At 46.3% G+C, this 12,912-nt stretch overlaps 1 protein-coding gene across 1 annotated transcript in view; it reads right to left on the bottom strand.

Moving 5' to 3' along the window:
• Positions 1 to 9,300: 9,300 nt before the first annotated feature.
• The window catches only part of sema5ba (sema domain, seven thrombospondin repeats (type 1 and type 1-like), transmembrane domain (TM) and short cytoplasmic domain, (semaphorin) 5Ba), a 131,739-nt gene continuing 128,127 nt past the window's right edge, over positions 9,301 to 12,912 (bottom strand). Inside the window, 2 exon segments of the mRNA XM_062534376.1 lie at positions 9,301 to 10,461; positions 12,119 to 12,324. Coding sequence (XP_062390360.1) covers positions 10,297 to 10,461; positions 12,119 to 12,324 — 371 coding nt within the window. The 3' untranslated portion in view covers positions 9,301 to 10,296.

The raw sequence follows: 12,912 nt of genomic DNA, 5'->3' as shown, positions 1-12,912 counted from the left end.
TACGAGTTTGTCAGTTCAGGCCACTCATTTCACCAGAGAACAGGGGGGGCGAGGGGGGGGGGGGGCTAATGCTGCTGTAGGAACAAAAGCTGCAGTAAGGTTGCATTAAATCTCCCACGGGAGCGCGGATACCCTTTAAAGCGCCAGCCACAGCACAGGGCCTTATATAAACACAAATTGGTCAAAGGAAAGTGACAAAACCAGTGAAAGCAACTCTTAGGGGGGGAGGCTTTCTTCTGAGAACTCATAACAATTGAGGTCGGCCACTGGGTATACAGAAGACTGGAAGTGCTTAGAATCATGCAGAGAGATCTATGTAGTTTGGAGTGCTGTTATTATAAGAAACTTTAAAGAGCACGCTGTGGTTCCTTTGACTTCAGAGACCTTGGTGCAGATCTAGCCATGGCTTTTGTTTTGTTTTGTGTTTAGTTGGAAATTAACAACCATCTATTTGGGATGGGTATACAGTAGGTCATCAACCCAAACCAGGCAATCAATGAAGCCTGTATTGACTCTGTTGAGAGATGGTGCTCACTCCTCACAGAAAGGTTAGACAGATCAGCTGAAATCCTGGATTTCACAGACATGGTAACACATAAAAAAAGTGAGAAAAACAGGATATTACTCTGCCAAGGTCATGCACTGTTACTGAGAAAGTTAGTCTGTATAAACGTAGCACATCATAAAAGATTAGAGTGTGTAGACTGACAGCTACAGTATTTCTGTTATATATAGGCTACTCAGAGGTGAAATAAGGCTTCCTGTCAGACACAAAGCACCTTTGGACAAGCCTGTACAACCACTGCTACTCTGGTCGATATGGCCCTGGATGTGCTAAAGTCTTTGATAGTCCACTATGGGATGTCGAGAAATTCAAACTGCACCACATGTCCAGATCAGAGCTGCATGAATAAGGACAGTCAGCATCTGTACAAGTTAAGCCTACCTTACACAGACAGACTTTGACCAGGTTTGGAAAAGATTCTTGAAAGATTGTAGTCTTTTGAGTAAAGCTTGAATGAGGGGCATTCGTTAAAAGACTATAATCTTTCCCAAATCTTGTCAAAGTCTGTCAGTAATTACAGTGTAAGGTTACTGTACATCATGGGTTGGTCATGAAGAGGTCAATCAACTGGCTACAGAGTATGTTTGTGGCCATGTCTGTAGGTGGATGTCACGATGTCCATTAAACTGTCTTACTATGAGCGGCAGGATAAAGAACCCAAAAGACAAAACGGTGCTTAGGCTACAGTGAGCCCTGAAACAGAGAACATTTCCCATTTTACCTGTTCCCAAAATTCACAGCTCAGACAGCAGGCATCTTCTATTATTCATACGATGCATTTGTTGACATTGTGTTGTCTAATATACAGTCCAATATGCAGCTGACACCCAATTTCAAGTACATCACCACTAGGCGGCTTCCCCATCTTTTATTCAATGAATACCATTCTTCCACATTTCAACGTTTCGTAACACTTGGCCCTAGTCCATTGACAACAAATAAACAATTTGATGAAATACGTATCTACTACAGCGTGCTATTCTGACGAAGAACATATATGTTCTGAGCATGAACACTAATGATGACTCCTTACAGCCCTAAGTCAAGGTTAGAATATAATCTTGGACAGATTTAACTGATAGCTTGATGGTCTTTTGAACCCCTACGGTCGGGCACTGAGGCACCTAACCCAAACCCTTGCCTAACCCTAGTGCCTTCCAGGCAGTGCTGCCTTGAATTCGACAGTGGGGGCCCAAAAGACCCTAATATCTAATCTTACTGCTATACATAGCGCTATACATTCTGTAATATATGTCAGAAGTTGAGTACATTGCTGGCAAATGGTACGCAAGTATCACTGCACAAACTGTGAAAGGTGCCGCATGTGTGCTCTGACAGCATACGCAACGCCATTAGCTCTCTAATAGGCTGCATTTATGGACAGTTTGGGGAAACAAATTGGTGCTTTTTTCTAACTGAGTGAATGCAATGTGTTTACATTTATAGGTCCTGAGCCAACACGACTCACGGCTCATTCTTCTGGATCCAAGCAGGCGTGGGCTTATTTTTTTTTTTTTCTATCTTTCTGCCTCATCAGTAAATGAGTTAATGGCCTCAACATCGGTGCTACAGCCTGTGGGATGTGGTGGTGGTGGGGGGGGGGGGGGGTGGATGGATGGGTTTGGGGGCAGGCAAGCATGGCACTTACGACAGCCATCAGGTAGTTAAGTAGATTAAATAAAATCCAAAACGGCTGGTTAAATCAATGATTCGCCCAGCAAACACCACCCAGAGGTGTCTAAATGAATCTTCTCAGTGCCTTCTATCACAACAGTTTTTTGCCCCATTCGTATTTATCACGAAACAGAGAGCAGCAACCAAATGAGGAGCTCTGGTTCACGGGCAGAGAAGCCCTCCCCGTCGTATTCGCTTGGGGTGATTTACCATCATTAGGCTCCTCCCCTTGGTTTCATTAAGGGGAGGGCCTGCGTGAGAGAGGCCCTACATCACTGCCCCACTCCTGCCTCCCACACATCTCTCACTGTCAGCACACATTAGTCATGAGGAGCTCCGACCCAGAACCCCCCCCCCCCCCCCCCCCCCTCCAGACGGCTGGGCCCGGATGGGCAGGACAGAGGACACCTTCACTAGCCTGATGTCTGGTTCAGGAACGTGATAGGGAAGGGGAAGGAGATTGCTGCAAGCCATCTGACAGGCCTTGCATGCTGTGTGCAGAGGTGTGTGCTTGAGGGTTGAATGGTTAAATAGGAGCAAACGTTTACAGAACTAAAATAGAATTAGATATATGAGAGTAAGTTTAAGATTACAGTTGATCTTAAAGACAAAACACACATGCATGCACACACACACACACACACACACACAAAGCGAGTATTGACCATTGTCAGACAGTTCATTCTAGCATGTTGTGTGTTTGGCTATTAATAGTACAGAGCACAGTGGTAGAGGTCTGTCTGAGTGAGAGAGCGAGAGACAGACAGAGAGAGTGAGAGAGACACCAGTGCTGTAAATGAGACCTGTTTCTGGCAGCTAGATCTGAGGCTCTGTGATCTTCCCGTCTTGTAAACATGCGAGCCCAATCTCCCTCGGTCTCCCGCCCCCGGGACACTCACATCAAAACAATCCGAGCCCTCTTCAAACAACATCACAAAAAGAGCCCCCCCCCCCACACCTCCCACCTCCAGAATGAAGAGCGAGAGCACACTTAGCATGCAAGCGTCACCACTGGCCACGACTGCAGGGGGTAAATTGAGATGTGCCATCGCCATCTCATCGCGGATGGCGCAGTTGGACGCGGGGGCAACGGAGTGCCATGGAGCAACTGGCGGTGAGAGCCACGTGGAGAGGAGCCGACACGACCGGCCCGCTTTAACGCGGTCCAGCTGCCCATAGCCACTCTGTTCCAACAACATGAGATGTTGATGTGTGAAAGGGGTCAGTCTGGATGTAGTGTCCACTGATCACAGTTCAGTGTGGTGCCCATAGCGGTGGTTAATGTGGATTGAGTGGGGGTGCTCTCTGGTCAGAATTGCTGGTGTACTGTAATGTACCCTGGAAATACAGAGTTCTTGCGAGAGCACAATTTGAATTGTGTCCTCAAGATACGCTGGCAATGCGATGATGATGCATGTGACTTTTACCCAGGCATTGGGGGAAACCAATCACATCGGTGTATCTGATATAGGCAGGCCAGAGGCGAGGCTAACTGATGACGGCAGTGCTGCAACGTTCAAAGTCAGTAAACATTGGTCGTAGTGTTAATTGCAATCGCGTCGAAGTCCGGACTCCCCTTCATGCAGAGCGCAGGCAATAGACTTCAATGGAACTCTGCTCTGCCCTCATATTTTCTGAATTCCTGGAAGTAGCTTCTGATGTACAGTATCTTGCTCCTCCTTAACAATCTTTGCTGGAGAGTTGTGCTAATCAGATGGTTTAAGTGAAAGGTTCATACAGATATGTGGTAAAACTTTTACTTTCTGAAGTTGGACTTTTTCCACCTCTTGGTACTGGATACACTCAGATGCACATTTTAAGGGAAATGTTTCCTTTATCACCTCCCTTTTGGGCAAGAAAAGAGCCACTGAGAAACCATAAGTGAAGGGAAAATGCACATAGCATTAGATAACACAATTGAAGTCCAGAGCAAGCAACAGAAGTCCAGACTGCATCCAGACCTAACGTCTGCCTGCTTCTGTGCTGGTACGTCTGCATCTAATGTAGCGGTCTTGTGGTAAGATGCCCTTTTCATCATGATTTTTTTGTCATTGATGTCTAAGGAGTGTTATTGTGCTCTCAATGAAAATGAGAGTTTAATGATTTTCACTGAAAGTGCTTTAGTTTTTGCCAGTCCATAAAAAAAAAGAATGAGAACTGTTCATCTGCAGAACCATATTGAGAGCATCCATCCACCTTATGCCTCTGATTAGGTTCAGCAGAATGATGATGCAGACTGGCAGGCCAGATGAGCTCCTCTCTCCTTCCTCTCTCTCTCAATCCCTTTCTCTCTCTCTCTTTCTCAATCCCTTTCTCTCTCTCTCTCCATCCATCCATCCATCCATCCCTTTCCCCCTCCATCCCTCTCTCTCTCTCTCTCTCTCTCATCCCTCCCTCCGTGTCATTCAGCCTCGTCCTCTCATCCCTGCCGCACCACTGCCTCGCTATGCCCGTCTCCGCCCCGCCGGTGAGGTTCATCTCCCTTGGCGACGCTCTGCTCACAGGGCACGAGGGGTGGGGTGGGGTGGCGGGCGGGCGATGGCGGCGGCGGCGGTGATCCGTCAGTGCCAGTCTGTCAGGAGATAGCGGGTGATTGATGCCACCTGGTGCTCATCAATAATTCCCGCTCGGAGTCTCTGACTGATTGCTGGCTCCGGCTCCGCGACGCGCTCAGCCGCGGAAATAAGCTGGCACGACCTCTTAGGTCTCTCGGCAAACAAGAACGCACACGCAGGCTCAGGACAAGGTCTCTCGTCCAGTCTCGCTCTCCCTCACTCACTCTCACTTGGAGATTCACCAACTTTCAGGCTTAAATATTGATGAATTGATTTAGAACAAGATAGCCTAAGGTGTGGATGACAAGGTCTTGTTTTGGTGGAGTCTGTCAATTGGGAAGGAGTTATTTGGGTACCCCCCCCCCCCCCACCCACCCCCCAATCCCCTCTAACCCCCACCGACAGGCAGCTTTCAGGTGTCACAAGCTACTGTGTAATAATCATTGCAGTATCAAGGCTTAATTCCATGCCCTCGCCTTAAAATAATAACGAGGAGCTCAAATTATGGAGTCGATCCTCCTCCAAATTCAATTTGAGCTGAGGATTATTGAATTTGTTTATCCTTCAGGAGCTGAGAAATCCGGATCTGTCAGAAAATGTGAACACATCACACCAAATCTGCATTTCACTGGATTACACACAGGGTATGGCTCTAAATATATACCTTGCAAATCATCCACATGAGTCAATCTACCTTTAGGATAGGATTCAGTATGATTCACTATGCCAGTGCCAAGTCTATCTCCCTGCAGTTAACCCAAGGAAATTATTGTGTAAGAATATTGCAATCAGATCAATAAAAACAGAGAACCTTTGAGGCCAGCTAGAGGAAATTCAGAGGAGCGTGAACCTATCTAGCTTCTTCCTGTCTCAAATGGGGGTAACTGAGAACAACAAAACGACATTAATATTCCATACTATTGCCATGATTCTCAGCGTTGTGGAGGAAATGATCCCCCTAATGAACTCTGCCAAGGCCCTTGTAAGAAATGATCAGTGTTCTTGTTCTACTCGTCTACTGTTGACAGCTCCCTTGCCAATTAGTTCTGTCCCTTGTCTCTGTGCACAACAGGGTGGACTCATCCCACTTGTTCCAACTTTTTATTCACAAATGAATTAATTTGGAAGAAAATGTCGTTTCCTGAAATGTCATCGTGAAACACGCACTTGTGCTGCTCGCCTGGTCCCTGGCCGCACTCAATATTAAAGTCCAGACACTGAGAACTGACATTTATTTAATGGAAGCTCAAGCATTCGTTACAAAAAAAAAGTCTTCCGACTGTTTCAGACGGTGCATCCAGGTCAACATTTTCATTTATTTTTCTTGGACCATCGCAAAATAATTGAACAGAACGTGCACTCTAAAAAATGCTCAACTGCGGGGTTAATAGCAACCAGTCTGTGAGTTTGTCACACTGTACCACCAGCCTGTCTGCAGATTATCAGGCGTCAGTTTCCACTGGCACACACACACACACACACACACACACACACACACACACACACAACGCATCCCAAACAAAACAGGGAGGTGTGACACAAACACACATTTCTCAATGTAGCCCGCGCTCTGCTGTGTGTGCCCGTCATGGTGGAATGGCGCCAAATAACAGAAGGTGCGACTCCACTGTACTGGATATGTCACGTCAGCAGCGCCGTGGGCCTTGCTATCACTCAAGCCCAATTGGAGCTAGCCGAGCACGACGCTGCACAAACAAATGGGGACGGGTGATAGCGAGCCCGACACAGGATTTAGAGGGATGGCGGCATGGCGCCAGTCCAGGGCCAATTCCGCCAGGGCCTACCTTTCCGTCAACAACAGCAACGGAGAGAGAGAGAGAGAGAGAGAGAGAGATGCTACAATAACATTGGAGACATGGGGGGGGGGAAATGGTGAAAGGTGAAAGACAAAAAAAAAGGAAAGACAGAAGAAAACAGAGGGTGAGAACAGGCGTTTGGGTTGGCATCGAGGTTTTTATTTTTTATTCCTTTACAATGTACAATGTACAAAAATATAGAGTACCAAAAAATTCACAGTGTCTAAAAGGCAGTGATTATAGTCTACATCACATATCTAACAGTACCACCAGGTCAGTTGCATAGAAGGTTACCACGCCTTGTGGGGACGGAGGGCCTCAATGCCAGATCCAGAACTCTATCCAATACCAGATCCAGAACTCTATCCAATACCAGATCCAGAACTCTATCCAATACCAGATCCAGAACTATCCAATACCAGATCCAGAGCTCCATCCAACGCCTGATCCAGAGTGAACCTTAAGAGGAGATGGTGGTAGAAAACATGACCTACATTTATCCCCCCAGATCAAATGCTCGGGGACTCTGGGTCCTGCATTGACAACCACTAGTTTATTTTGAATTTTTAAAGGGCACATGAGCTAGCCTGCCACTGTCCGCCTAGCTTTTACTGGGAAATAGGTTTGGAGAAAAATCAGTGGACCCAGTTAGACATCAACTAACTTAGCTCGGGCTGAGGAGTGTTTCAGATGCTAACAAAAAGACAGCGTCAAAAAGGCTGAATTACATCAATACTGAATTTTGAGTCTGTCTCATTATCACTGAAATTGGAAAGGTTAAATATAACCTACTGACTGCTACTCATGGAAGAGAAGATAAAAGATGAATATATCTCGCTCTCCTGGCCGACAAGCTAAGTTTTCAGTATGATATTACTCTTTGAAATGGTCCAATAACTAGTGTGATGTTGGTCCACACCCAGATGAATCCCCGGTCAAGGGGTCACCAGACCACAACACCCATAATGTAAATTTGTTGGATGGCGATACAGAAGTCCCTTAGAAGAGTCATTTCCTGATTCTTCCACCATAAATCTCCAATTTCATACAGATAGCTATGTCGAGTCAGGAGTCCTGTAATTTCGACTGACACAGGTCCTGGGCCAGTGGTATTTACCATAATGATTTAGCAGATTTCTCCCATATAGAATGAGGTGCCCCCGGAACCACAGGTGACATATGGACATCAATACTCCCACAGGATTACCTCACGGTGAGTTATCATTCAGACACGTAAGTCCAGATACCTTCGTTTTTTATTATTCAAGATGAAATCTGCAATCCTGTCCGTTGGTCATATGCCACTGGATGTCACTGACAGGTTCGATCCCCACACGCTCATATGGTTGGTATATACTGTGTACACATATGCTGTTCTTTATTTATTTAAACAACTATAAGGCCTTTTTTTTTTAAAAAAGAAAACAAAAACAGTGTTAGCTATACAATATACATTTATATTACACTAGCCTTTAGATGTCATTTTTCTTGTGTAGGCGCAGAAGGGCGTCTCCTATGTACAGAAATAAGAGCTCTCGTGCGTAGCTGAACCGATAGCACTGCTGGTTTGCATTCATTGGACAAGCGGCGTAATAAAAATAGTTCTCCAGTGCCTCTTTGTTCTTTCCGAAAACCAGGCTTCAATATAAATATCACATTTTGATGCTTATGATGCTCATCCCTCGGTTGTCGAACGTGATGATGCGCAGGGAAAAAAAACAAACACAGAGACAAGCAGCCTGGGCACGTGTGTGTGTGTGTGTGTGTGTGGACACAATGCAGTCTGGCGCTTACTTTTGACAGGTACACACAGCCCACCCACAAAGTGACGAAATTGACAGTAGAGCTTTATAACACGAACCTGGGGACTGACCTGACCATACAGTACTCTCATGCACAGAGGTGCATGCTCATACACACATGCACACATACAACGTGCACAGGCACGCACACACACACACACACACACACACACACACACACACACACACACACACACACACACACACACACATGTAGAATGTAAATTAGCACTCACATTCAAATCACTTTTAGAAAAGCATGATTTAGCTGTTAAGAAAGGAGCCAGTGATTTTTGCTACAGTTATAAATTATGAATCTTTTCCATTACATATAATAATCTATGGGGTTTTCCTATATGCAAAAAAGTGGTACAATATATTGCCTCTACATATCTGAAAAGAATAATGTGTATCTTCAAATGGCGTCCTTAACCACCGTTCTCAATCCCTCCACGATCTGACATACTGCGCTTTAAATAGACTTTACTATCCATCTAATCTATGAAGAACAAATATTTCCATCTTAAAAATAACCATTAAAAAAACAAGTGCCACACTATCAGTATATTCTACCATATTAAAACTCAGTCCACCCTGGTACATTTGGCATATCTTATATGACCACCAGGGCATACAGTACTCAGTAGGATGCATCCATTCAAAGACACAGAATTCCCCTTCCCACAAAAAAAGGAGGGAAAAAAACAAATTAACAGTTGAATAGAAGTTATTCTCCGATAGTTTCTCATTTCATCAACAGGCACCAGTGATGCTCCCAACCCCTAACACTTAGAAGAATTCCTGTTCCGAGATATCCATAATCTCCATGACAGCAGGTGCCATAGCAATCGTGCACCTACCCCCCCCCCCCACCCCGACCCCCCACTGTTAGCTCTTCCGCTCCAAATGGTGAACCAATTGCTAAGACTCAGACACAGAGGATGCAGGTGAACGTGTGGCACAAACTAAAAGCTCCTGAGACCAGCACTACTGGCAGCGTGTTACCCTTTTGGAAATCTTTTTTTTCAACACTGGATTTCGCACACACACACACACACACACACACACACACACACACACACACCTACATACAAACACACACACACACATAGCACACACACGCACACACACCGGATGTCTTTATCTTGCACGCTCTCCTCCAGACAGGCAGACAGGAGGCTCTCAGGGGACCACCTATGGTTCCAGAGTCCAACTGCCGTTCAGGGTTCAAGGTCCTTTGCCTGTGGTAGATGTGTGGGTGCTGTGTACATCAACTGCTGTGACCACAGGCTCCGTCATGAGCTCTCGTAGTCTTTTTTTCCTTTTTTTTAAAAAACAAATCCTGACCTCCACCTGCTCCTACCTCCACTTCACAGAGTGTGATTGCGAGTCCAAAGAGAATTCCAGTAACTGCCTCCTGTGGGATTTCCTATTGATGAGATGGAGGGAATCTCGTGCGTTGCGAGACTCCCGTGGAGAGTCACTCAGTTCAGCCAGACAGGCTCCTTGCGGTGAGTCTACTCAGGGTCTTCGTTAGCAAGTGTCGGCCTCGCCAAAACGATCCTCCGGAAACAAACTGTGACAGCCTCCAGCCCGTCCAACTGGGACGCACTAGGGGTTTGAGTGACAGGCCTCTCTCCTCCAGTGTGGGAGGGGATAAGGTAAGGACAGTTGGGTGGAATGTTCCAGAAGGGCACCCTCCCCCTCCTCCTCGAGACAGAGAGGGTTCAGAGGTCTTAGAGAGACGGGGGAAAGAGGAGAATGACGAAAGGGGGGAGAAGGGGGGGGGCTTGGAGCTGGGGGAGGGCAAAGAGAGGTCCAGTGCTTTCAAAGCCAGTCCTGTCACCATGGCAACGGCCTCACGGGAGACGAGAGGACAGGCCTCAGCTGTTGTAGGTTCTGCACGGGGAAGGGGAGGAGTCGGGCCGGTAGTCGTACTTGCCCAGGGCCGCGGGGTAGTACGTGGTGGTGTAGACGTTCGTCTGCTGGAGGGGCGACGGGAAGAAGTTGGTCCGCTCATCCGGCAGCAGGTTATTCTTATTCAAAGTCTGCCGAGAGAAGAAGACGGGGACTGTAAAAAGGATAAGGATAAGTATTCTCTCTCTCATTCTCTCTCCCACTCCCTCTCTCTCTCTCTCTCTCTCTCTCTCTCTCATTCACTCGCTCTCTCATTCACTCTCTCACTCGCTCTCATTCTCTCTCTCATTTGCTCTCACAGAAATCAGATAACGATTGGAGGAGAGGAGAGGGCAAAGGTGTGAAACAGTCAGTGTTATTCATTAGTAATATCTAATGCATCTGAGGGGTGGGGGGAGCAAATCAATAATTAAAATGCAGAGACCTATGGGTCATGGATGAACGTGTCATGGAAAGGCCATTTCACAGTTCTTGTGAGGAAAGTAATTTATTTCGAGACTCCTGAGTAACAGCAGAGGCGGCTCAGTAATTGCATTAGAAGATGTGTGAAATGCACAACGGTGACTAAAGGATCACTCGGGGTGAGTTTTTCTGCAAAGCAGCAGTGTAAATGTATGCAATTCAGCACACTGTCTTACTTTACAGTTGGTTGTGGTATGCCTGAAAGAATCAAGAGGCACATCACAAACATGCCTGGCCACACATATAAAACAGCTGTACCTTTTGACTATACTTGGGTGACTGTCACAACCACATCGCTAAGCAGTTTCCTTTGATCCCTATCTGCAATGATGGGGTTCCACAGGGGTCGGTATTCGGTTTAATGATGAATCAGAGTTTAAATCCTTCATACCTACAGCTGGTCTACACTGCATGCGTAACTGAAGTGGAACATTTGCAGATCATATGCTGCTCCTTTGATCAATGGAAGTGACTACACCAGATGAGCGAGAGGCATGGGCATATGGAAAAATTAGACTGGTCTTCTAAAACTATTTTTGTAGTCCATGTACACTATACTGTACCTCAGTTACGCTGCCTGTGTAGTCCAACTGTTATTGAAGACATAGGTCCGGTTCTTTAAAGTACCTGGAGTAACTTTCTATATTCTTTCCAGTTTTCTGCAAAAATCTCTTTTCATTACCACAGGGTTTACCAGAGAGGATTGGCAGTAAGTAGCATTGCCACTTCAGTAACAGCCATTTATTATCTTAAGCACTGGTACCCAAAGTATGAGGAGCCAGAAATGAGATCAGAGGAGACCACAGAAAAACAAAAGAGAGGAGATCAATAATATCCGTGGCACCGGGCTCACACAGGTGGCAGAACAGAAGGTGGTGGGAGAGGGTGGGGGTTGGGGGAGGGGAGCTAGGCTAATTGGATGGGCAAGACAATCAGTCACATCCAGCTGTGGGAGTCCATTGCCCGAGTGCTGCTTAAACAGCCTAATGGAAGCCATTAATAAAGGCTGAGTGTGTGCGAGGACCCGCAGAGGGGCCAGGAGAGGTGGCCAACCAACTCGCCTGGAGGAAAAGTCTGAGCCCAGTCCTGGTATTACACTCAAGTGGTAATCTTAGGCCTCTCATTTCTCTCATGAAAATCTTGGTCACTAAATCTCTAGATCAATGACTGATAAATTGCATTTTTATGTACACACACACAGACATCCATCAGAAGTAAACAAATCAACTCATTATTTCTTTGCGCTGAATTCAGGTTAACCTTCAGCCTTATTTATCCCTCACTAATAGGACATACTGAGACAAATCCTAGTTGAGGCACGCCTACCTTGAATTCCATGGGCGTGTATTTCTCGTTCTTTGGCGTGGTGTTGCCCTTGTAGTTGAGGTGATTGGGCGTGGTGGGGTGGATGACCGCCGACTCCTGCGACTGCTTGTGGAAGCGCTGGCAGTAAACGTACACGAGGAACGACAGAAGGCCCGCGCCCAAGAAACAGGACACGCCTGTGGCAATGAGGTGAAGCAGCGTGAACCCTATAGGTACGGGAGGAGAAAAAAACACGTTGAGCCACTCGAGTTTGCACACCTCGAATACGGAATTGAGACTAATGGCAACCCGCGGTATTTGTGAAGTAGTATTTATTGTTACCTACGGTCTCCTCTGCAACGTAGCTTGAATATTACTCATTTTGTTAAGTCACTTTCAATAAAAAGCGTTTAAATTATATACTAAATCATATAAAAAGTAATATATGCTGTGCCATTTAAACCCACTCCTTTGAGGCTGTCTAACATAATCAGTAGCTATATGTTGAAAGAGTCCATGTGGCTTCTCCATACCTGCAATAGTGGCTTTAACAACCCTGTAACAAGCGCGAGAAAGAGAGGCAGGAGAGAAGGAAGGAGAGAAGGAAGGAAGGAGAGAAGGAAGGAAGGAAGTAACGACTCCAACAGGTGTCAGTGCTGGTGGGTGAAGTCTCCGATTGGCCAACAGGGTGTGATGCCTCAGTCATGAGCCATAATGAGGCAGGAGGAACTGAAGGCTTGCAGGAGGTGTGAGTCTGTGTGTGTGAGAGAGTGACTGTGTGTGTGTGTGTGTGTGTGTGTGTGTGTGTGTGTGTG

The sequence above is a fragment of the Sardina pilchardus genome, chromosome 4 (assembly GCF_963854185.1).
Source record: "Sardina pilchardus chromosome 4, fSarPil1.1, whole genome shotgun sequence".
Taxonomy (NCBI): Eukaryota; Metazoa; Chordata; class Actinopteri; order Clupeiformes; family Clupeidae; genus Sardina; species Sardina pilchardus.
Note: the sequence above shows the minus strand (reverse complement) of the source record. Positions and strands in the feature narration are given on the sequence as shown.